We start from the raw sequence: 26681 nt of genomic DNA, 5'->3' as shown, positions 1-26681 counted from the left end.
CAACCGGTTCAGGGTGTCCCCCGCCTACTGCCCGAAGACAGCTGGGATAGGCTCCAGCACCCCCGCGAATTGTTTTCCCCATCTCTGACTGCCGCTGGTGAAGAAGCTTCACACGTCTGAAAGGTTGAAGTTTGCCTTCCCCATAGAATTTTCTGTCAATGCGTCGCCCGTCACAGATGTCAAGATATTTCTGTTGGCTGGAAGTGTGAAAGCGTCCGTGTGGAAGGATTATGTAAGGGACATTTTGCGCTGCTCATACCGTACGTGTTGTTGTTGTTGTTTTTTTTTTCATCTTAAGTATGCACTGGAACACTGTCGGCGTTTAAATAGTGTGGAATCTGCCAAATGCCGTCTGGCCATTTGACTGAAAATTTGTCATACTCTTTCATCGGCGCTTGAAGACAGGAAAGACAATTTTGTTGCTGAACCTCAACCGATCTCAGTTCCGCAAATCTCAAATGAGTGACATTTATTCGGAGATGCTCCTTCTAAACCGAGAAGCCGCCTCAACAAGAACGCGACGCAAAGTTACATGAAGTACGCAGACTTATATTCAATTCCGGGGAACCCCCACTAATTTGTGGTTAGCTAATCACGAATTCACCGATTTGCATTGTCTATTTGTGGAACGCACCGCGCTGCTAATAGGAAGGCTATTGACAGCTAGCGAAGCTAAGTTTAGCCAGAGATGTACGGTATGAGTGTACCGTGGTGGGTGTCCTATGTTTTCCGCACTATAAGGCGCACCCAAAAGCATTCTACTTTCTCAAAAACCGATGGTATGCCTTATAATCCGAAACGCCTTATATATGGAGCAATATTCTGATTTGTTGGACGTAGTATTTTAAATGTTCTGTAAAGCGCTTTGTGACAGCTGCAGCGGTTGTGAAAGCGCTATATAAAACAAGCTGTATTGTATTGTATTCCTTTAGCGTAGCTCCATCTTGTGGATGCATAACGCAACCGCATCCACTATTGTAGCTTCTATTCTATGCGCCTTATAATGTGGTGCGCCCGATTTTTGAAAACAGTTCTAAAATAGGCCATTCATTGAAGGTGCGCCTTATACTCCGAAGCGCCTTATAGTGCAGAAAATACAGTAATTCGCTTTTTCTTCACTATTCGCCGTAAGGCTTATTGCCTATTCCCCTGGAGAAGGTGTTTAGTTTTCATGTTTTACTATTGAACGTTAAAAAAAATAAAAAAAATCGCGTTTGAGGATTTACTGTCGCTGTCTTGCGATGTTCAGAACTTTGAAGATCAAGTTGGGAGAAAGTTGCTTCCCACAAGCCAACCCTTCTGTCAGGATCTAATTTATAACCTGCCGACAAAACACACGGCGCTTTAATTACGGGTGGCTGCTGTCATCTTGTAGCTAACACCCCGCTATAAACCGCGTGACAGGCTCATCATGTTGGAAGGAGAAGCATGGCCCGAATAACGGATGCTGAGCCTGAAGTTAGCGTACCCTGCTTAGCTTTTAATATTTCATGTGACACTTAGTAGGTAAACTACACCAAAGCCAAACAACAATGCTCAATTTGTGACCTTTACTGAATTTTTCATGCCTCTTAAACAAGCGCTTGTAGGTCAGACTACCAGCTCGCATCGAGCACTGTAATTAGTTGGCTGTTTAATGAAACCTACTCTATTGAAGAAAACGTGATTCGAGAACCGTTGATTTTTCCTGTATATTGTGGAATTATGCATTTTCAATCAGTTGCCAATTGCCGAACAATTGGGGAAGCCCAACTGAAGCGCCTTTCGCATTGACCAGCTAAGGCGGCAATTCCAGAATGTCCCAGCTAACTCGCTTGAATGTCACGTACCGGTTTCAGCAAATTTGCCAGCTTCTGACATTTATCACCGGATACTCAGGGCTAAATCCACAAAGAATGAACTGCGGCCGCTGATAGCGCCTTGAACTTATTGCCGCATGTCACCACTGAGCGTGCTTGGTGAATTACACGCCATCCGTTTGCTTCGTTTATTAGCGCTTAGCGCTCTGCAAAAGCCACGCAATCCATTTCGTGAATTCCGTCTTCGCTGGCCTGAGCCCTCTGTATTGAAAACCGCCAACGTTGCCACCTCGTGAAGAGCTGCAACAGCTCTGCAAACGCGCGCTCCGGCCGGTCCGTTCTTAATGGCAGATAAATGTCAGCATTGCAACATTGATGTGGGGCCTCTCATGTGCCAATTTGCCGGGATGGCAGCGCGAAAGCGGATACAACCGTGACTCCCTATGCAAAGATAATTGCTGTTGTTGTCGTTTCTGCGGTCGTCTGTAATGAAGTTATGTGTGTGATGTGTCACACTGATGACACAGTAACACTCCAAAACCTGCAAGGGATTGTTTGAGTCAGCAGCAATGAGCAAACACCGCGAGGAACTTTGTGTGTGCTCGAATGTGCAGAAATGCTAAATGAATGTGGCGCGCTGGGTTTGGTGTTCATCTAGCTTTGGGGAAGGCATACGGTTTATTTTTGTGTGAAAAACTTCCCCCTCATCTCATCTTTACCTTGGCTGGATGGAGCCACCGTCACACAAATATCAAGTAGCTGCAAAATACTGTCGCCGTAGATGTACTGTAAAATGGAGGTCAGGATCATCTGGTCGACTCAAGCCATGCCCAATTTGTCGGGGGAAAGATGTTTGTTTCCACTACTTGACTTTCAGATCTTTTCCTGGCGAACAGCAGTCTCGGCATGAAACTTCAGACCTCAGCGTCCTCTTCGGTTGCTTGGAAAACCAGGCCAGGAATGAGTCCTGAACTGCGACCCGGCGAGGGTTGACTGCATATCTCGAGAGTCTGACCGTTTTCCAAGCTCATGAAGAAGACCTGAAGAATCTGAACTCCTCCGCTTGACTCAGAACTCCAGTTGCCAATTAAAAGGCTGTAAACAGAAAATCGTGGACTCAAGATTTTGAGTTTCGGATTCCCCAAGGCCGTCCGGTTTAAAACGATTCATCCGTTTTTTTGTTTTTTTTTACTTGTCTGTGGCGTTTGCCCCACCGAGAATATCCTTTCAAAGGGCGACGATGCAATTAATGGTGCAGCTTTGGCGCGCGGCACCAACGCAACACCGTTTTCATCTGCAAGACTATTAAAGTGGCATCCTCACTCACTACTGAGCAAAGACACAGGGAACAATGCGGACTGTGGTGTTATGTGCAAAACTCTCAAAGGATATCAGTGCTGACAACCAGCGCCGTTAAACCAAAAAAAAAAAAAAAAAAAAATCACCCCCAATTATCGCTTCTCAAAAGATGGCATCTACTGGCTGATAAGAGGGGAAAGCGCCGGAATTGATTATTTGTGCAATAGGAAGTGCACTCCGTCACGGGCACTGTTTAATTAATGATGGCGGACAAAGATAGGCTGTTAGCTCCATGATGTCAGTCAAACACTTTAGAGACGAGAGGAAGCAATGGGAGCTTGTTAAGTGAGACCAGAAAGGGAGGCAACGGATCTCGACTGGATGCCTCCAGTTAGCGCTAATGACGGGCGGCTCGTGTGCCACTTCGCCGCCTCTTCTGATGTGTTTGAAAGAGACGCAAAGGTAGCGTAAAATGTGGACTGGCAGGCTTGTAGAGTACAGCTATCAAACATCAACCCAAGGGCCAGATCTGGTCCGCCATACTTTTTTTGTGGCCCCCTAAAACACAGTGTGCTGACGTCAGCCGAAAAACGAAATGGCAGTTTTTGCTTCACTTTTTACAGATGGCCAATATCTCGCCCCACCAAAATCCATTTATGATATGAATTGATCCAGATGTATCCTTCAGTATTTGGTTATGAACTGTTTTCTATGACTCCATCCATCCATGCATTTTCTCCTACTTATCCAGGGCCGGGTCTCAGGGGGGCAGCAGCTTGAACAGGAAAGCCCGGACTTTCCTGCACGTCATCCAACCCTTCCGTGGAGATCCAGAGGCCGGCCGGGATTCATATTCTGGTTCCTCCAGGGTCTCCTCTCGGATCACCTCACCAGGGAGGCATTTGAACCAGATGCCCGAGCCACCTCATACGACTCCTCCTAATATTTATATATATATATATATATATATATATATATATATATATATATATATTAGGTCCATCCATCCATGCAGTAACAATGAAATGCAGAGGTAATTGTGTATGCGTAAGTATCTGATGAGGTTTTACTTTCATATGAGTCTCCCAGTCTTAATATCCCTCCGAGGGAACCCATAACGACAACGGGGGCCTGTGATGAAAATGAGTTTGACACGGCAGCTTGCAGAGTCTACAAAAGAATATTAAGGTCACGCTGAAAAGAAAATGAAATAACACTACCTTGAAAAAAAAAAGTCCTATTTTTGCGAGACTATTACGAGCATGGATGGATTCAGAAGCTTGTTAAAAACTTTTTTTTTAAGTTTTCAATTATGTTAGCTGTCTCTTGAGGGTGGCAGTGCATGACTGTTGCATTTAAATTCACGTGGGAAATTTTGTCTATTTTTACCCCCCCCCCCCCCCCCCCCCCCCCAGCCCCACCCCCCAACCCCCTGCGCAAATCTCGACTTCTATCATTTATTAATAAATTAATAGGTAAAACATAGCATCGTCACTGGTAATTTCTCAGGATGAGTTTTGGCAAAGTGTCCAGCAAAGACATTAAATCCCATATGGGTCCGTCACTTTGCAAATGCTAACGAATCCCCTCTAATCCCGAAAGAAGAGAGTATAAAAACAGACATGCTGGCACTTTTAAGGGCCTGGATTACATGGAGAAAAATGCTCATCCTGTTGCGACTCATTTAGGAATAAAATATGGGGGGGGGGGGGTTTCTTTGAGGTGTACTACTGCAAGGAAACATGATGCGTTCCGCCTGCGGCGTGTAATTTGAAGGTCAGAGCATGTGCGCAGCCACAATGTTTCATTTAGAAAGGAATAATGTGACGCGTTTGACCTTAATCAAAAGGAAAATAAATACTACACACGCAGTCTGGATTTTGCATAAAATAATGGATTTATTGTAGCCTGTACAACATAATTTTTTAAAATCTTGTACAAAGACAACAGCGCTGTCAGAGAGGTGTAATTGACTGGCCTTGCATTTCATTGACAGAGACTCTCCACGCTTGGACTGTTTTCTCCCAGCTGACTTTGGGTAGGAGGCGGTGCACATGGCGTACTTCCCTTTTATGCCTCTGGACAACTTAATTTTCAAAAAAGCTAAAAATCATGTTTTGGGACTGCGGAAGGATTCACGAGCGATGCTTGAAGCAACATTGCTGCTCAGCGGCTGTGTTTATCACCACTTTTTGTTTTTTAATTGGGTGTACATTCCATAAAAAGATAATCGATCAATATACCACTCTAATAGGCCTTCGTTATGAAAACGTTATGCGAGCAGCCGGGGCTAATGTTGGCTCGTTTACGGTGGTAATATTAGCTAGTATTGCTAGCCACAGCTATTTTAATTTTGTCTGAAAACTAGATTGTTACAACAACAAATGTGTTGGATTTTTATATACTTTTACAAGCAGTACAAAAAGCATAGGGATATCGACAACAGTCTAATATGGTCACTGTCGCAATAGACACCACAGAACAAATATAAAGTAAATACCTCGCCATGATGCTAAATAAAGAGCCGCTCGCCGCCTATTGAGCAGAGCGAGCTTCGCGCTAACTTGCGGTTTTCACATTAACAATACATGACTATTAGCATCTCATACCCGTTAACTTGTACGTTTTTCCCGTATTTTATACGTATTTTTTATCATTTCAAAGCATTTACTGCGTATTTCAACTTTTATACGGGGGGAAAAAACAATTTTGAACCTATTTCACAAAGACCTTTTTGGCTCAAATCCAGATCGTCTCACCTGCTGGTAGCCAACGACAATGCCGTATTCGATCGCTACTATTGTCACGGCAAACCAGCAAAAGTACTCTTCAATCGTATATTTTTTTTCATCCGCTACGTACGGTCGGATTGATAAAGCATGATGTGCGCATGCGCGGTAAACCGTTGTATGGGTTTTTGTTGCTTTGTAAGGGGAATCGTAATCATTTATAAGGGCAGCTATTAGCCCAGGGGTGGGCAATTATTTTTTGCATAGGGCCACATGAGAACCAGAAAATATTATGGAGGGCCGGATCAAAAGGGTGAACGAAATTTGACATAATATTAATTGGATTTCTTTATTTAAAAAGCATTATTTTGCATTTTTTTGGTACGTTTTTCAGACTTTAAGAGTACATTATTCCGTCGTATCGAACGGGATTTGCTTGACTTGGCGCTACTGCGGGCTTCCGTATCGTCTCCCCCTTCCTCCCTATGCTCTGCAACTTCAAGTAACTGTGCCACCTGGCTTTGAAATGCCTGTCATTACAAGTCCAAATGAAATGAATGCACTTGTTAACATCGAACCTTAATTGTGTACCAACCTTCGGCGGGCCGGATTTGGCCCGCGGGCCGTAGTTTGCCATACCCGGCAACTTCGGCTAATAATATGGTATGGCATCTTGACATGCCTCAAGAGTCAGTCAGAAATAAGAAGAACCTTTCAGAATAATATCCGTTTCTACCTTGGATAATGAAGTGGAAGTCGAACCCCGCACCTCTGCACCGTGAGGCCGGCGTGTCGCCCGAGTGGAAACATATTCCATGTTTCGACTAGTGGGGCCATGTTAGTTTTCAACAACACAATCATCAGCGTGAAAATCTCGCGGTGCCAACAAGGAGTGGCCAGAGGCGTTGTGCGGGATGCCACTCCTCATCCTCACTCGCAGAAAGGGGAAGGACCAGCGTCCTCTCATCCCTCCCTCCCTCCCTCAATCAGTCAGTCAATCCGCCGCTGGGATGCAACCCTGCAGTGGGACTCCAGCGGGCTCCAGCGAGAGAAGCTGACGAACGAGCGGACTTGAATGAACTAAGACCGCCACAACGGGACCCAAAGTGGATGAGGGCTCTTCTCCTGCTTCGGGAATGGATATCGGCACCCGCTGAGCAGCTTGTCGGACTTCTCTGGAGATTTTCTTGGCTGGAAGCTGGACGCGGCGACGGCGGTGGCGGCGGCGGCGGCGGCGGCGGAGGAGGTTCGCACAAGAGACGAGTAGCCCGGCGAACGGAGGCGGACCGTACCGCTGCTTTCCCGGTGAGTGGAAGCGCTGTGGACTCTCGTGTTTATACTTGTTTTCCATCCAAATCGAGCAAAAAGAAGAAATGACTGCTTACGCCGTCATATTAATCTTAGGAAGGAGTGTGTTTTTTTTTTGACCTGCTGCTCCAGTCTGGAGTTAATGAACTTGCTCGTTGTAGAATGAACGAGTGGAAATGTGGATCGAAAAGCCAGCACACGCAGCCAATTATTTTCCACTTAAATCCACACCTCCAAACACTTCCACGCACAATGAAAGTGGCTTGGATGTGCAATTAATGCAGATGAGTCTCCATGAGAGCGCTCAGGTTGTCTTTTTGCAGGTGCTCTTGAAGTCCATCCTAGAATTCAATTTCATGGCTTTTTGAGGCTTGACTTTGCTGTGTCGATTGTAGTGCTGCTGCTTGGGTTCCATGTTAGGTGCCTTGTGGTTTTTTTTTTAAGGGTCGTGCACAGAAAGCCTTTTATTTATTTATTTTTTGGTCACTTGGCATTGATTTTTCTTTCGATATGAGGTGTTAGCCCGTGCCAGCCATCATTCAGTCAAGCGGTGGTAGCTTGACAGAACTTGGCCAAGGCCAACAAGTCAAAAGAAAAGTGTATACGCGCGTGCGTGCTACCAAGAAATCCTCCTCCTGCTCTCTTGTGGCTTTTTTTCATGTATAATGGAGAGACGTTTTACAAGTGCAAGCGCCGGCCCCGCCAAAATTCGTAATAAAAGATTGAAGACTCTTGAATGTGAAACCAAGGAGCCTGAATTGCCGGCCCAATCCGTTCCATGCAATGAGACACAAAACGAAAAGGCTAATCAACTCAACAGCGTGTTTATTATTGTACTTGCAGTTTGCAGAACTGCATCTTTCTGAGAGCTGTTTTTAATTTGTCGTGAGATGCTCCTGGTATGCTTGATGAAATGGCCCGTGAATGTGAATTAGTTCATTTTTTCTGGGATTGGAATGGAACATTTAAAGGCTTTTCATGAAGACAAACTCAGCCGTGTGTGTAGCATGAACATTTGAGTTGTCTCATGTTGCTTTTGAGCAATCTGACACGGATTTTGAGGAAATGGGGAACTGAATTCAACAAACTGATGAGACAACGAGGCACACCTGGACAAGACACCGCTAGCTAGAGGGAGCTGATGGGTAGACACAAGGAACAGCTGGAAATGACAAAAGGCGCATTTTTACAGGCATGAAGTTGTATTTATTTTGAGAATAAAAGGCATAATGAGAGATGATTTTTTTTTTTAACTTTCGACCTTATCTTGGAAAAAATACAACATGATATGATCTTGGAACCAACTTACGACTATCGTAGCAAACATTTTTTTTGTCAGAAGATATGCAAATTTGTAAATGTTTATGGGTCAGTCTGACTCCTTGTTTGATCATTAAAAAAAACAAAAAACAAACATCATCAAGTAAACACTCGATAGTGGTACTAGACAACGTTGTAGACATGCAAATATGTAAACCACCGACAAGCACTGACATTTCCCTCCATAACGCTGTTGAATGCAGATAATTTAGTTCGAGGAGGAGCAAAAAAATGATTTGCTCCACTTTCTGCTCTGCTCTATTTGTGAACAAATCACATTAAGATAAGATAAACTTGATTAGTCCCACAATGGGGGGGGGGGGGGGTTTGCAATTACACATTAATTCATGACATGATCACATTTAATGATTTTGAGTCACGCTGATAAATTGTTAGCTTGCTGCATTTTTTTTTTCATGGCTATAGCATCGAAAGAGTTATTCAATTAAAGGTGCTGCTTATCAAAGTGGCCCTTGCATCAGGTCCCGGCAATTTGGACACCCCTCACCTCTGCGTTCCCCGGCAGGCGCCCCCCGGCTGCAGGTGCGGCATCTCAGCGTGGTTCGTGACGCTCGCCGCTGCTTAACTGAGACAAATACCGACGCGGGTCCTCTGGCTAATTGAATATGACAACGCGGCGATGAAGACTAACCCCTGGGTCTCCCGAATGAAAATGTATCGCAGTGAAGACAGCGAGCGAGCGATTCGACGAAAGGGTCGGGGGGGGGGGGGGACTGTCTCACCAAGACAATGGCACCCAAGGGTGTCTGCTTGTCACTGACAAATCTGAGTGGAAACCGACATAAAAGTCTCCGACCCAACAAGCCGACACGTCCCCGAAGCGCGCCGTCTGCTTCGATGATGGCGACTCTGTGATAAGTCGTCACACTGAACCTCTCAGGCGGCCAGGGGTTCTCAAACTTACTTTACACCAAGTCTCACTTTGACCAAATATTTTGCTTTCGAATTAGTACCGTAACGTAACGTGGGCCAAACTGTTCATCAAAAATCTTTGAAATATATTTTTTTAATTGGACTTTCATATCAAAAATGGAGCTTTGTTGTGAAAAAAAAATACAACTTCATTTCTGTAGTGTTTTTTTTTTATCCACAAAAAGAATTGTTTTTTTTTGTTTTGTTCAGTTTTTTTTTTTAACTCAAATGTAAACCAATGCAAACGTTTCAATTCCAATGGCAGTTATGTGTTAATGTGTTAGTTAGGTTTAATTGGCATTAGCTTATGAGGTGGGTGTCCTCGGAAAAAAAAAAATCTCCTCTTTTAAGGGGTCCCTGGACCCCAAAAAGTTTGAGAGCCCCTTGGCCTAGCGTATAAAAAGCACAGTGTGGCTCACGGGATGAGGTTGTAAAATTAGCATCTATAAACGGAGCGATTGAGAATATCCTCCGCCACGATTTGACATGACTGACATTTGTTGGGATGAGAGACTTCTTTGAATAAACATTAGTAGCGACACGTCTCTGTCGGCCTCTTTTGATTGTCTGAGTTTTCCCCTTCAGCGAGTGAGCGACACACATCCCCTCCAGGATTAATCTGACATCGTAATTGGTCCGACTGCCGAGACGCCTGCCGTTCGGCAAACGCGCGCGTACGTCACTCTCAGCAGTGACTCCGATTCGAACAGACAACCCCGAAGGCAGAGCTGCTGTTGACATGCTGCGGCCCGCGAGAACAAAAACAGCGTTTGATAATTATGTCATAACTCCATAGAGCAGTGGTGGGAGTGAGGCTTGTACTGTATGTGCAGATCACACTCGTAAGTCGAACGTTCAAGTTTCAAACAAGTCCACTCCCAAGTGACGTTGGCAAAAAGCAAGCGGTTGCAAGTGGAGTCCCCTCCAGATTTCAAGCAAGATTTTGACTCGTGAAAGAAAGTCACCATTTTGCATTCCGTATTTGACCTGTTAGCTAGCGGCACTGTACTAACACAATGACCGAGGAGTGGAGGGAGTGAAATGTGGACATATATAGCATTAACGTGTTTTTTTTTTTTTTTTACCATTTCAGTTTCCCTTTGTGTGGGGAAGAGATGAGTAGGGGGTGTTATGGTTAAAACGGCACCCAGAACCACCTTTTGTTGGCATCAGTGGCGAGCTAGCGCAACGGCGAGTTGCCTATTTTACATTCCCTGTTAGCTTATGAGCTAGCTGGTGGTGAGTGGCCCTCATCGCGCCATAGAAAGGCTCCGCAACCACCTGGTGGGATACATTTCGGCCACTGGAACCTTTCATCGGATAACGGGTGGTCATAGGTAGACAGAAGTGCGATAAAGTAGCAGACAAAGTATCAGCCAATATTGAGGGTTTTAGTACACATTCAGTAGACGCGTAAAATGTGAACAGAGACAATCTTTGGTTTGATTGATTTCAAAGTCTCATTTTATATACTTTATATATTTTTTTGTGGCACACAATCTCATAAAATGTGTCGAGCCTTTTGCAAGTTTCAGCCAAACAAGTCCCAAGTCCTAAAACTGGCGACTTAACTCCATATCCTCTAACTGGAATCTCCCTCCCTCTGTTTCATTGTTTCATATTCCTGAGAAATGACCGCTCAAACGCCGATGGCAACTATTATTATTATTTTATTGATTTATTTATTTTTTTGAAAGATGCAGTGGCTTGTCTGAAAGAGTGAGGATCCAGAACAGAATCAAATTAACGCCAGTAACAGAGAAAACTACCCAACTAATCAAGCCGCGCAGTTTTTGTTAGCACCGCAGACTGTTCACTGACTCGCCAAAGAACAAATCGCAGCAGACACGCTACTTACTCAAGGCTTTGCTCTCCAATGAGTTGGGGCTTGTGCGAGCATCAAGCGGTGAGAATCTCGGAAAAATCTATTAATTATGAAAGGCCTTTTTGTGGTCCTCAACATGGCCGCAAACGCGCCGTGTTTTTATATGGATGTATGTATCGTGTTTTAGGGATCCAGAAGATGACCCCCACAAGAACAAAACGACCCCATATAGCAGTTAAACCAATTATTTTGTGTCATGACAGGACACACAAAAAAGGAACCGTGCATGAAATTAGACAGGAAGTCGGCCATTTTGTTTTGAAGCGGCTATTTGGGGCAAATTTCGAGGCAGGTACTTTTATGTTCGATTTTTATTTTTTGTAACAGCATTTTGTTTCAACAGAGGGATAGCGGTAAGTATTCAAAGTCGAGCTGAGTGTGAAGTTGAGTCACAGTCGGATCTATTTGGCGTCATGACCCCCTTGTAATGTGTCGGCTTTTTCCAAAGTGTAAATGAAATATCGTACCCGTGTCTAATGTCTGCGGATGTTGAGGGCTAATGTAAGCGACACGACAACGCGAAGAAGTCATAAATCGGCCTCATCCTGCGACCTGACTCTTGATTGTTTTGGTTTTTTTTTTTTTCATCTGCTAATCTGCAACAAGAGTCTTTGGGTGTGCCCATGCGTCAGGCAGCCTCATTACCGTTGATTAAGCCGTTCTTTCATCAGCGTCTCTTTGTGCTGTCCTCACTCGGTGAACTCTCCCGTCGAGTCGTCTGCAAAAACGCTCGCATGATTCCTTTGTTGCCGCGCCAGGCAGTTGAGGCTTGTTTGTCGTACTGAGCAATCCCAAGAGGAGATTGATTGATGAATGTCAAGTCTTTTAAGTTCACAAATTCCAAACGACCATCCTGAGGCAGATTCATGCCCCCCAAAAAAAAACAAAAAACAGGGTTATCGTAGTTGTGGAATTTTGATGATAGCCATTTTTCATAAAATGTCATTTTGAATTTGAAATGTAGTTAGTTTTATGTTGTTTACGGGCTTGTTAGCTTTGATTCATTTTGGGTTGTTTTTTGTTTTTTTTTTGAAACTACATCGTTTCAGTTGACTTTTTATTCATTTTAGTTTTCAAAAGTTGGTGTGTATTTTTTTTGTGTGTGTATAAGATTGCGCCTTTTTGGTGTTTACACACTTCTGCGCGTTTTTGTTTGTTAGTAGTCGGGCCATTGCTGATTTGTAGGAAAAGACTTGGATTATTTCCCGTAAAGTGTGGTGTACACGTTAATTTGGGCTTTTGCTGACTTTTAATGGCAGGAGGGTATTAGGCTCAAATGAGACCCGATTATCCGTATGTGCGAGCCTTGCTTAACAGCTCCATATCAGTGCGGGAGTTCATCAGTGATTAACTTGGCGGCGGTGAAGAAAAAATAGCCTGAAGATCGTGTTTTTCACGCAGAAGGCAGCTCCGGGCTGATTGCATATGAGGGTAAAATGTCCTATGAGGATGGCGTGTTGACACTTTTGTGTTTTTTTTTTTTTTGTATCATCAGAATCGAATTTATTGGCCGAGTATGTCAAACACACAAGGAATATGGTCAATGGGCTGTCACTTGTGTCGCGCTTTTCTACCTCGGGTACGCAAAGCTCTTCACGCCGTTACCTCACACGGTACCAGGGGCAATTGGGGGTTCGGTATCTCGATCAAGGACACTTGGACATGATTGCAATGGCCCGGGATCGAACCGCCAACCTCCGGGTTGGGAAGCGGCCATGCCATCCCCACCCCTCCAACCCGTCCAGAGAAAAGGCAAACACAACAATGACCAACGGGGGGGGGGACTGAAAACTGACTTGTCACAATCAGACCGGCAAGCAGCTCAGCGTGGGAGCGCTCAGCCAATCAAGATGGAACACGTGGCGCCGGACAATAGGAATCCAACGAAGACGTTACAGGGCATGCGTTATTGTGTTTTGTGTGTCCGTGATGGGCAAACCTTCTGCTGAAGGACAAACCTTCTTATCGGTCTTGGGCTCAGGAAGGAGGGGTAAGAGGCCGGATAGGAATGCTAGCATCCGAGCATGTTTTTTTCCCATCCAACGGAAAGTCCAGATAACAGTTGTTTTGGGAACAGGCCGTCCACGTTTTCAGACGGGTCTTTAAGATTGTGATTTCTCAATGGTGTCAGTTTGCCGAATCCTCGATCAATCATTCAATTCATTCCGGGACGTTCTTTTCTATTTTGCGAAGCGACTCCAACACCGCATCCAATTCGCGTTGGGTCAACGCTCGAGTCTGAGTGTTGATCACCCGCCCCCCCGCGCCGTCCAGAAAGGCCGGCGGCTTTATTCCCTTTTAATGAAGCTGCTCCGGCTGGCTGAATTTTGTGACTGCCAACGGTATTCATTCATATTTATTATTACAGTATTAATTAATTTTTTATCATGCAGATGACAGATTACAGCCATAAAGGTGGCTTCTGGGAGTCGGGGTCCAAAGGCGAAATCTGCAGCCTCGCTGATAGTTCTCGAAACGCAAAGATTAGTGGGAATGAGTCGGCCACCTTCTGACATTTGAACGTGGCTCCAATGCGATTCCTTGACGTCGTAAACAATGGCGTGTGTGGAAATGAGATAAGAAACCATGACTGTCGGTTGAGGGATGACTTGCAAAGTTCGTGCATCAAGTTCATCTGAACTTGTGGTGACATCTTTCGGCTTTGGCTCGACTGCTTTGGGGGACAGGTGGGTCGTGCTTGTGTGTGTGTGTGTGTGCACTTTTTGCAGTTCACAGGTGTGATGTTGGCATCTTTGCTGCTGTTGGCAAGTTGATCTTCCAGATTTGCTTGCTTTTATTATTATTATTATTTTTTTGCATCAAACCTTTACTGCGGTATTGGTATCATAAATGAAGGAATCAATTACCACATGTTGACGATCGCTTCTCACATGACCATCATGCTCATCCATATCATTAACCTCATATAGCATAATTGCCCCAAACCATTTGAAATTTACTCTCCCAATATCCATCCATCCATCCATCCATCCATTTTCCGAACCGCTTGATCCTCACTAGGGTCGCGGGGGGTGCTGGAGCCTATCCCAGCCGTCTTCGGGCAGTAGGCGGGGGACACCCTGAACCAGTTGCCAGCCAATCGCAGGGCACACAGAGACGAACAACCATCCACGCCCACACTCACACCTAGGGACAATTTAGAGCGTCCAATCAGCCTGCCATGCATGTTTTTGGAATGTGGGAGGAAACCGGAGCACCCGGAGAAAACCCACGCAGGCCCGGGGAGAACATGCAAACTCCACACAGGGAGGCCGGAGCTGGAATCGAACCCGGTACCTCTGCACTGTGAAGCCGACGTGCTAACCACTGGACTACCGGGCCCCTTCTCACAATATCAATACACAAAATACCCGCCTGCTTGCTAATGTGCGGGGGGGGGGGGGGGTTCCTGCGTGTGTCAATTGTCATCCAGCTATAATAAGTACAAGCTAGCTTCCAAAGCCACACACACTATTTACATTTTGAAATGAATACGTTCAAGTGCCAACGTGTCACTCACTCCCTCCTTTTCTCACTCGCTCTCAATGCCTGCCAGCTGTCCTGCGCGCGGCAACATCATAGCCCTCTTCCAGCGAGATGGACACAAAGGCTTGAGTAGCACTGAAAGTCTGCCTCGGTCCTCCCTTGCTGTCGCGAATAATATCTTTTTCCTTTTTTTTTTTTTTTTTTTTTGGTGTTTTGTTTGGAATTCCCATCTAAATTGATGGCATCCCTGGGATCTGCAACTCCATGTCCTCCGTTCGCTTCCTGGGGCGTCTCACCCTCTGACAGCCGTTGGATTTATTCCACCCGAGCCGGCTGGAGGGGGGGGGGGGGGGGAGCATAATTCCTTTGAATATATTTCTTATATGCAATGGCAGACACCCCCCCGGGTGGCGGGATGGGTGATTTAATAACCCCCTCCTCCCCAGCACCACCTCTCAGTGTCATTCCGGTGACAATGAACCCCCGCGCGCAGCGTGAGCGTGCTCCATAAACGTACATTTATTTAGCCCAGTGCTAAGGCGTACTGGTAAGCAACGTGTCCTCCAGATAGTCGACCGAGGCGAGGCTCCATTAAGCATCGAGATGGAGACGCGAGCGGTGAGGCGACGGGCTGAAAATGCGGGAAAAGAAAGCAGCTTGATATGATGCTTTTAGTCAATGCTTCCACTGTGTGATTGAGGGAGAGTTTGGGGGTCTGAGCATTGTAAGTGCGTAAGGACGGAATTTGGTCCTATAAAAAGCTTAAATATACACCTGAAAGGACAAAGTATGGAAAATGTGCTTTTGAATGTGTTGTTTTCGAGTAGTCGGCTTCCTCGTAGGAGTGCCTACTAGTTGGATGAAGTAGTCGACTAGTCAAGTTGACTACTTAGAGCGTGGCATCGACTTGTCGCTCATTATGTTTTGGACTTGAGGAGGAGGCAGAGTCGCCTTCAGCAACAGATGAGTCTGCCGGATGAAATGAGTAGTCGATTTTAAACAAATCAACTTATTATTTCTTTTTTTCCGCCGGCCCATTTCATTTATGTATTGAGATGGATGATTTTATTTATTTTTTTCTTTTTTGGTTACCACTCTGACAATGAGAAATGTTTAACACACATCGTATAGTGACTCGACACATAGGTGTCTCGACTCAAATTCCATTTCCCGATGTGTTCTAATTTGCTGCGATGCATGCGATGTTTTTGCGTTTCACTTCTGATAAGCGGCACATACTTGAAGTCTGGTGAAGGTGTTGACATGGTGAGGGACTGACAGGTACAGTGAACTCCCGCTATTCACGTGGGATAGCGACCAGGCCAGCCCACCGATAGCAAAAATCCATGCATAATTGATTTTTCCCGGAACCCTCCCCCCCCAAACTAAACTAAACAAAACAACAACAAAAAACCCCCTGAAATCCCTAAAAAAAATACTGATAAATATTAAATATTCATTTTGCATTTTCCATAAAAACTGGGCTAAATTAGGGGTAGAAAAACAAACGAAAGAATATTTAAAGATATTGTAAACTATTTTGAAAAAAATGTGGCGAATGGCAAGAAGGCGGGGGGGCCCACTGAATTTCTTTTTGCCAATCTTTCCCCTGCCTGCGCTACGTACACAGATCTGCAGAGTAATTAACAAGTGTAATTTGGTTGAGATGTGCTGCCTCCCTGAGGGAAAATAGGATCCATATTACCTTTTGGCATGGCTCGCACATCAGCTTTGCAAATGTTTTTCTTTTTTATTTATTTCTCCCTGTCTGCCCATTTTCCCCAGCAGTCGAGGGGCGGAAGAGCGAGCCCGGGTTCACTTGCATGAGACGGGCCCGCTCTCTCAAAACAAGCTGATTTCAGCTGGTTAAAAAGTAGGGTGCTTACGTATGCTCCACTTTCTTATCCTTGGCTTATTTTGACCAAAACTTGACTTTGCCATTATAATTACGATATTTGTTTAAAATTGTGGGAAAAATGTTGAGTCTGATTGATTGTTTTTTTTTTGTCTAATTGTCATCGTTGTTTGATGCATCCTGACTTGAGTTCTTTGAAGCTTTGTTTGCGTTTTCTTTTTGGTTTCTCCCATTCATTCTCCTATTTGTGGTGAAAGCATTGAAGTGAATCTTGGTTTTATGAAGTGTACACCAGGCAGTCATCAACTTAATCAGATCCTCTCTGTGTTCCAGTGTTTTACTTTCGGGGCCGGGCCCACTGTCGCTGTTATCATCTTTCTAATTTAAGAGCCAGGGCAAAAAAAAAAAAAAAGCATAAATAAATAGTAAAAATAATTTCTCTCCCAAATCATAAAGGGGGGGGGGGGGTTCATTCCCCTACTTTTCCATTGCAGTCATTTTCATTTTTATACATGCACTAAAAATCAATTTGTGTCAAGCCACAGATCAGACTTTAGTGTCAAATTGCTCTCACGTCCGCACACACACACACACACGCACACACACACACACACGCACACAGGGAGAGATGTGTGATGTTCCCCCCCACCCCCCAGGGAGGCGCCGGCGATGGCCTCCAAATAAAATGATGGTTGATTCGATCAATATGTCTTTGACAACATGGAAATGAAGTTTATTTCCTCCTAAATGAAACGCGTCGGCGACAGGAAGCGTAGCTCATTTTTGAGCAGAGGTGCGTGCGCTAAATTGCTAAGCTATCCTAGCTGACCTCTCTGTGTGACTTTTATAGTGACGGATGAAGTTGTCGTGTTAGACGGAGTCTCTGTGGAACTGCGGCGAGTATCTTCGCATTTTACAGAAGTACGCTGTCGTCGTCTGTGTTGACGCCCACAACGGCGCAAACGCCAATTTCTAACTGCGCCTCTCTACGAAAATACTGAAAGAAAGAAAGAAATCTCCGCCCGTGTGCACAGATATCATCAAACTTCTTCTCATCACTATTATATTCTTGTTTTGCTGGTATCACCGCCACCAAAAAAAATCTAAATACACGTAAAGTTCAGCTATTTAGGTGAAGATCAGCGGCGGCTGTCGTGTCGCCTTCGCTCTCGGGTTCAGTGGCGAGTCATTCTCGCCGAGAACAATGTCGCTTTCATGCATAAGTGGGCACGTTAACTAGGCTGACCTGAGGTGGAGACATCCAGAAAAAGGAGCCTTGAGACATGGCCGCATCACACATAGCTCATTAAATCTCAATTTTCAGCCGGACCCTTTGAGAGTCTGCCCGCCCGCCATTAGGGATGCGGCCGAACACTTGATGTCGTGCTGCCCATTCCAACGTCACGTCGTACGTAATACATGGCAAGAAAAATCCATGGTGTTGTTTTTTTTTTTTGTTGCAGTTAGCAATTTATTTATTTTTTTGGTACCTCAGTACAGAACGTTAGCAAAACTGTGGTAGCATGTTCACCGCAAAAAAAAAATCGGTGCGTTGAATTTACTCTAGTTTATTTCATCAAGTGGTTGTCTAGTCTACTTTAAAAATGTACCTGAAAAATTGAAGCCCACGTCACACCAAATTCTTTGGCCTCACTGAATTCAGTCCTTTTTGATGGGGTGGTCTTGCCTCATGCAAATTAACCCCTGCTCGCCCCGCCCCCTCTACTGCCGAGATATTTCCAAGCATGACTTTTTTTGTGTGACTTAAGACAAGCTCACAGTGTGAGGGTAAAAAATGAGACACAATTTTCCCAACCATTTTGAGTACCGTATTTTCCGCACTATAAGGCCCGTCGGACTATAAGGCGCACCTTCGATGAATGGCCAATTTTAGAACTATTTCCATATACAGGGCACACCGCACTTTCAGATACAATAGTGGCTGCAGTGGCATGATGCATCCACTAGATGGAGCTACACTAAAGGGAATACAATGCAGCTTTATTTATATAGAGCTTTCACAACCGCTGCAGCTGTACAAAAGCACTTTACATTTAAAATACTACATCCAAGAAATCAGAATATTGATCCGCATACAAGGCACATCGGATTATAAGGTGCACTGTCAGCTTTTGAGAAAATGGAATGCTTTTAGGTGCACCTTATAGTGTGGAAAATACGATGTGTTGATTATCATCTGACCATCACTTAAAAAATGAGCAGAGCTTGACCCAGCCTCGCTCCCAAATCATGGGCGGGGAAACTTTGTGGGGCGGTTGTACGCATATGACGCCTGAATTAGAAACGTCTCGTTAATCCAATAACGCGGATGTTTCTTTGAGTGAAGAGTGCAATCAAATTGACGTCAATCACCGAGCTTAATAATAATTTGGAGATCCAATTGGGCGGTCTCTTCTCTTTTGCGTCCAATATCTGCATGAAATCAGACATGAATTTTAATGTGGCCCGAGTGTTTTTTGTATCAAAAAGATTACACCATCAAATAAAAGAAAGTCTCCTCTTCCTTTTCTTCTTCTTTTCCCGCTGCCTTTCGAGAGTCATTAAACCGCCGCTATTGGATTGTTAATGGATTGTGGAAAAGGCTGATTACAGCGCCAGCAACGTGGCTTTAGAAGAAAGCAAATGTGTTCATATGCAGCATGGGGCCGGCTAAAAGCTTCCTGTCCTCTGCATTAGTGTGACGTCACCCGCAGGTTTTATTGTTGTGCTTGTAGTACACAGTGGTTGGTCGCACAGGGAGAGTTTTTTTTTTTTTAATGAGTTTCAGAGAAAGGCTAAGTGAGGTAAACAGCAGAACAGAGAAGCTGCTCCATATTTTATTAGCAATATTTGTACTTGAAAAATGAACTGTCCAAACATGCTTTTTCGTAATTTTGCCAGTCCGTCCTCCGTCGGCCACCTGCGTCATCGTCCCTCCTTCGTTATTCATATGACAGGATCTGCCGAGACAAATTTTTTGATATGCGACGCAGACTCAAAATGTCTGGATCGGTCTGTGTTTAATCTCCGCTTCATGTACCACACGCAATGATCTGCGGCTTTATTTGAAAATGTCCTTGCGCGGCTTGTTGATGAAGTGCTGCCTCTGCGAGTGAAAACAAACTTTAGTTTTGGGGTATTCGCTTTTTATTTTCACCCTCCAGGATAGTCGTAGCACCGATCACTCACTTTTGGATAGGCTCTCCGACCGATGACCTGTCTGTGTATTCGTGCCTGAATTGTATTTGGTGCACACCTTGTGGTCTAATACGGCACTTCCTACGTGACTGCTTCCTTGTTATTCACACGCTGAGTCACGACTAAGCTAAACATGCTAAAAAAAAATGTTTTGGCACGGTTCGACCATTCCCCCCCCCCCCCGAAGCATGAACAGCTGGCTCGTATTGACGTTTTAAGGCGAAATAGACGCAATGCAAGAGCGTTCCTTTGCCATTTGAATAGGCTTTCCCGGAGAGAGAGTTTTTCGGCATCTTGTGTGTCTGCGCCGCGCTCCCCCGGGAGGAGAAAGTGGCGGTTTATTTACAGCAACAAGAAATGAGGAAAAAGTCGCCTCCTGTATGCTGCGACGTGGTCTTCGCCAAGAGATCTTGAATTGCGCACAGTATCTGAAGAGGAGGTGCTTTATTTTTTTCATTTAAAAATTTAAAAAACTTGCATTAGGCTAATTGCATAACCAGCCACTTTTCACTGCTTTCTGAACACAAGTTTAAAAAAAATTAAATAAATTCAGAGCGAGAAATACAAAGCAGTAAAATGGGTAAAAACAACATCTCTGAAACAGTTTAAGCCCCCCGGCCCATTTTGTAAGGAAAACTTTTTTTTTTTTTTTCCCAAACGTACACAAAGATTGATTCAACATTGTTTTACTTTTTCCTTGGAACGTGATCTATGGGAGGCAATGTGCTGAATATTGATATAAATGGGTAGTAATGGTAGTAATCACAACATCTCGACGATGTTTAATTGGTCTTATTTTTTTTTCTTTTCAGTTTCAGGCGCTTTGGAGTAATTACGCATGCTTCCAACCAAATAGACTCAGGTGCAGTGTTGCTCTTCCCGAGAAGTAGGGTGATTTTTATTCGATGGAGGTATTCAAAAAAACAGCTCCAGGGGGAGAAACTTAAAGCAATTCGTTGGAAAAGTATGACAACAACAACAACTTTAACCCTCTTGTTAAGTTGTGGGTCCAAAAACTCATTTGCATGCAAATTAATGAAAATTGTTGCCTGCAAATTAAAAAAAAAAAAAAGTTAATTTGACATGTGTATATAGCTATGTTTGTAAAATATCGTTTTTTACAACCGAAGAAGAATAAAATTGAAGTCCAAATTGAAGTATATGTATGATTGGATCGACGTGTTGGAAATGGCGCAGTGGACTGTAGTTCCAAATGCGGAGGAATCTTGCACAGTGGGACGCGCGGGGGGAGGGGGGGAGGGGTCAAGGTTTAGGCCGTGGAGTCGTTGGGAATGGACGGTGGTGATGGGTTTCGGAAAAACAAACAAACTGTTCTTGCTGCACTTGTAGCGCCTCCCTAATGGCTTCGGGTCAAGCGGATCAGAGCCAGGGTGAGAGCTGCCCTTGAAAAGGTTGTTCGCACTGCTGAGGCAGCGTGAAGTCGAAATGTCCATCGGGGGGAGGCGCGGGGGCAGCCCACCGGCTTCCGCGTGGCTTTTTACCACTCTCCGCCGCCTCTCCCTGTCCGCCGTGGTGCAGCTGTCATGCAGTCGTGTCATCAGGCTCTCCGTGGATGGGACGGAGAAGGTCAGCAGCAAGTTGGAGGCTCCCTGAGGACTCTCCATCCAACTTGAATTAACAAAGGAAACGGACTCTTGGCATTTTATTCCATGCTTGAAGAGGGGAGTTGCTAAGCTAGCTGCGTTTCCATCGTCGTACAACCCAGAACGGTTACGCTCCGACCCGCGCGGTTACTTTTCCATTGCGCTTCTTCAGAGCTGTGCAGCGACGATGGAATCGCTTTTCAGAGCCGACAGATGTGGGTGTTTCTAAAGCGATGCGGCAAGCAACTCTATCTCACGCGCCCGTTTTGCTTTATGGCCAAAGAGAAAGAGCCTGACCCTGCCAAATCATTAAAAAAATAAATAAATACTCTAATAATGTTTTACAACAATACTTAACCATATTTACATTTTCAGACTGTACTAATGGATGAAATAGTGAAACTTGGGGTAAGAATTACGCACCGCTAGCCGGGTCTCATTCAATAGCCTGGAACATTGGCGGTCCCCAGCGATGATAGTCGTGGCCCCTGCCTTGGGCTGGGGCAGCTTGGGGTGGCCGCCGGAAGACTTCAGGTGCCGGAGACGGTGGCCGACTCGCCAGTGACGGGCCTTATGAATGAGAGCTGTTGGCGAGCTTTGTGTGTCCCAAGCTTCTCAATTCCATCCATTGGTTCAGATGAAATCGGAAATATGGTTAGGTATTGTTGTACAACATTATATTTGGATGATGTTTTTGACTTGCCGGATGGTAGTTACAACCTGCGAATAGCGGCTTCAAATAAATGAGCCCCGATCAGAAACGGGCCTGCCAGACAAGTCGAAAATCACAGCGTGACCTAATAGGGGTCCGAGTTCGGCCCTTTCGAGCGTTCGATCAGCGGGGCCTCAGCCCCTTAAGTCAGTTCCTTCAATCGACATGAAATCGGGTGGACGTGTCGACCACGACACGCGATCATTTCAACACCCTCGTTATCAAACATCAACTCAGCCATTGTGCGCCAAATCCACGGCTTGCGCGCTGACCAACTGCTCCGAGGGAATTTAAATTAATGAGCCCCCGGTCGGAAGCAAGCATCCGAGATGAATGGACGATGCAAAAATGGTGACGCTATTATGCCGACGCCGTCTAATGTGGGCAGAAATCAAGAGTCGTTTTGAAGATTCTTCAAACACAAGTGTCCATTTGAAGCGTCTTCACCTATCGTAGGACCTTTCGAGGCATATGATTGGGCGCTGTGCGTGCCACACGTGTAATCTGCGGGTGTCATGGCGAGGACGGTAATTGCCTGCGCCGCGCTCCCCCTTTGGTAATTGTCTTTTGATTGAGGTCAGCGGGACAATTAAAAGCATTGATGGGTGAAAAAGTGGCGGCGAGAGAGCCCAGACGGCCGACGTTAGCGACAGGGATGAGCGCCGGGGATAATTGTGCGTGGGAGCGGGCCTCAAAAGTCAGCTGAATGATCATATGGACTTTTTTTTTTTTTTTTTTAAAGCCGCACTCCGCCGTCTGATAGCTTTGGCGTGATGCCGTTCGCAGCAGGAACAAAATCTGCTCGCGGAATTCAATGTCACATGACGTAGCTTTGCATAATCGGCGAGACGGACGACGCCAGAGGTGTAAAATTATTTTGCGGGAGAGACTTTGTATGTTTTGCAACACAAGGCATTCGGTGACATCTGCATGCACATTGATGCGGCGTGGGCGCGCGTCTAAGGCTATGTCAGAAGTCGTGTAGGTGAAAGGCGGTTAGCGTTAGCATACGGCTCGTATCGCACATCCCCAAAACGACCACCGACGGCGCAAAATGAGTTGCCGGAGTATCTGACATTTGTTTATGTTCTGTGCTGCGTTTGCCGCATCCGGCGTTCATTTTGTCAATCCGCGCAGGTCCGTCCAACCGAGGGACTGAAAGCCTTTCTTGACAAACCAAGATAGAGCTGTCGTCATTAATAGCCGCATGATCCGTCCATCGGGATGAAGAACAAACATTGTTGTCAGCACGGGGGGACGTCATTTCTCGCAATTCCCGAGGTCGCGTCAAAAGCCGAACAGGCGCGAGAGCATTTCATCGTATTCACTGGGAGACCCATTAGACCAATCCTTTTTATTATTTTTTTCTTTCCCCCCCTCCCCCACATCGCTCACTTCCTCCCCCCCCCCCCTGTTATTTTGTGCAAACGGGTCAGTGGTTTCAACGCTGCTAACACCATGAACACCCGGAGGCAGACAATCAGCATGGGGGGGGAAAAAAAAAAGATTTGAGACGGTTAAACTGCTTTTGAGCATTCGCAATGTACGATAGAGTCAAGGTGTAGGCGATGCGGGTTTGAGTGACGGCGTCTTTTATTCATGCGCGCTGGACACTGATCTTCCGCCAATGTCAAGGAAGCTGGCGGGCACACTAACGAGTGTAACAGTTGTCCGCTTGGCTTGGATTTATTACGCCGCCACCGAGCATCACCTCGGCCTTTGCCCCTTTTTCCTTCCGATTTATTTGGGACACAATTGGATGGAACAGAGAATCTTTTTTTTTTCCCCCCCCGACTGGTTGCGCGTCGGAAAGAAAGCCACGAGCTGACGCCTGAAGATGTGGGTCACGTCGTTGGGTTTCGGGTGACGTCATGTAGACGCTGAAAAAGGGATATTCAGGCTCCGTGCAGATTTTTTGGGCCGGTGGAAATCGTTTAGGAGTTAAATTTTAGATTGTGTTGGTGGTCATCAGCGCGGGTAGACGGAGTCTCTGTGGAACTGCGGCGAGTATCTTCACATTTTACAGAGGTCCGCTCTCGTCGTCTGTGTTGACGCCCACAACGGCGCAAACGCCAATTTCTAACTGCGCCTCTCTACGAAAATACTGAAAGAAAGAAATCTCCATCCGTGTGCACAGTTTGACAGCAATTTGCACCAGACATGCTCTCGGCACAAAAATAGTGCCCCCGTGTGTTCTTATTTCCATCAAAATGTTTTGCATTTTGTTCCCTCAGTACCCAATTTGTTGACACAACCAAGATATCTACCCCAGTAATTGAAGGGCTACTAACTCGATGGGTGTGATTGCGACCAAAACATCCGAGGCAGAAGTAGAGCAGTGTTCCACCGGGGAAAGAAAGGGGGAAGTTGGGTAGAAGGGGCGAGGCGAGCTCTCTACTTCCATAAATGATAAATGCGCGACAGCTCCTGCTGGATGTGGACATGCTTCCCTCAACCCTGGACGTTCTCCGACTTTCCCAATCACCGTGCGGGCTGTGCTGGGCAGAGGTGGAGAGAGAGCCACAGAGAGTACGCATGTTACACCTAATCAGAGATAAACACAGGCTGTGACAGAGATGATTGACGACAAAGGTCAGCGCCGTTCAGGAAACGATGCCTGATTTGTATCCATTGTCCACCACATGATTACAAAATGCTTTGCTCTTTTCGAATTCTTTCAAGGATGCTGTGCGTTTCTTTATTCATCTTTCGATTTATTTATTTTGTTCGAGAGATCTCGAGGTATTTTTTTGATTGCTGTTTGGTGGTTTGTGATGGATCCCATTTGCATGGCATGACATTTTGGGTCGCAGTCCACATGCATCGGGGGTAAATTGGAGCAGTGACCCACCTGAAGTGGAGGCTGCCCCCCCCCTCTTATGTTATGCTGTCTTATGTTCATATGCTAATATATTTTTGAAAATTAAAAAAAAGGCCAATCTAAAATTATACTTTCCCATGAATGGGTTCAATTTAAAATGAAATTTTTGGCCTTATCGTCCAGCCCTACGAACAAGACAAATGTGACGTCAAGTACGAGAAAGATCAAAAGACGAGATGGACGACACATTATTCTGACTCTGACCATCGACATCGTAAATAATGCGCCAAAGTTGCGTTGCATCTCGCTAACCGTGTTGCCATTGCGTGCAGGCGCAGTTTGAATGAAGAAGCAGAGCTGTTGACCTTCTCGCTGAAGGGACCCTCCTCGAAAAGTATGGGGTCACCATGGAAACCAATTCTCCTCCTCTCTGTCATCAGCGGCCTTTCAGGTAAGAGAGGCTCGCCGCCGTCCCGCCGAATAATCTCGTCTGAGAAGGAAAGCGCCGCCTTTTTGGGCTGGGGGAATCACAGGGGACGACATGTCGTAATGCAAATGAGGGTGTTGTCGGGGTCTTGGTGTGTGCATATTTGAGGGCTGGGGAGAAAATTGCATATTACACATTTACATGTATATGAAGGAAAAAGAGAATTGCCGCCGAAAATAGAAGCCGCGGTGGTCACAGAGTGGTGCGGTTTTTCCTCATGATTGAAGTATTGGCCATATTCCGCATCCGTATGCGGAGCATATACACGAGTGTGTGTCAATAAACGGGGACGGAAAGTTGATTTATTTTCTGTCGTTCAATTAATGTAAATTCCATTTTCCAGACGGTATTGAAAATATCTTGGTTTGTTTTTATGAGCCACCAAACTCCAATTTGCCATCTCGGGTCGTTTGGATTCCTGTGAGGGTGTTGTTGTTGTTTTTTTTTGTTTGAAATAGATATAATTGAAGCAATTAGGCTGCTGATCTGGAATCAAACAAAACATCTTTCAAAGATGTCTTTGATGCCACCTCTTGTGTCTACATCTTCATACATATCGGCACCCTTACCACACTTTCCAGTTCAATCCGGTTCAGACATCAAGTCACATATTGTCACTTGGGCTGCTACACACCCGTGTGTCCATCTTCCTGGCACTTTTTAAATAATTCAGCTGAGAATGTACAGTCTTCCAATAGCTACTGTTAGAATAATATTGTGAGGTCATTGGTGCCATGACCCGGATCACCCGGCCTAGTTCAAATCACCCATCTACAAATACTTAGGTGCCAAAGAGGCCTCATCTAACAGTCTCCCTGTGTGAGTCAGTTGCCATGGGCGCTGTCATCCTCAGGAACGTCTTGATTGCTTTTTGGGTTGTTTTTTTCGCAGCAGTACTTCGACTTATAAAGCAGAGCAAACACTTTAGAGGGAAAAAACATGTCTTTTTATCCAAAATCCTGCCTTTCTTTTCATTTTTAACTTTGGCTTTCATATCAAAAATTCAGAACAAGATGACATCGTCTTGGAAACATTCAGTCTAATTTATGGAAAATAACCTTTGAGTGAGAAAATAATTGTCGTCGTTTGACTACTCGATTCCCGTGGCCTTGACCGTACGGGTGCACATTAGTTACGCGTATTTCATCGGCATTCGGGGAAAAACCTCCACTTAAAGGGGTTCCTGGACCCGCAAAATTTAAGAACCCCCGCATTTTGAAATGGCAAAGCCTTTTGTGCTGAGTT

General features: G+C 45.3%; 1 protein-coding gene across 4 annotated transcripts in view; it reads left to right on the top strand.

The window, feature by feature from the left end:
• Positions 1 to 6838: 6838 nt before the first annotated feature.
• The window catches only part of cntn5 (contactin 5), an 80730-nt gene continuing 60887 nt past the window's right edge, over positions 6839 to 26681 (top strand). For all 4 annotated transcript variants that reach the window (XM_086125832.1, XM_086125830.1, XM_086125833.1 and 1 more), the window contains exons 1-2: positions 6839 to 7132; positions 25282 to 25400. In XM_086125832.1, coding sequence (XP_085981958.1) covers positions 25346 to 25400 — 55 coding nt within the window. In that variant the 5' untranslated portion in view covers positions 6839 to 7132; positions 25282 to 25345. The remainder of the gene's footprint in view (positions 7133 to 25281; positions 25401 to 26681) is intronic.

Source organism: Hippocampus guttulatus, chromosome 12 (genome assembly GCF_054856545.1).
Source record: "Hippocampus guttulatus isolate MCC_2025c chromosome 12, RoL_Hgut_1.0, whole genome shotgun sequence".
NCBI classification, from domain to species: domain Eukaryota; kingdom Metazoa; phylum Chordata; class Actinopteri; order Syngnathiformes; family Syngnathidae; genus Hippocampus; species Hippocampus guttulatus.
The sequence above is the reverse complement of the archived record's forward strand: the minus strand, read 5'-3'. Positions and strand labels throughout refer to the sequence as shown.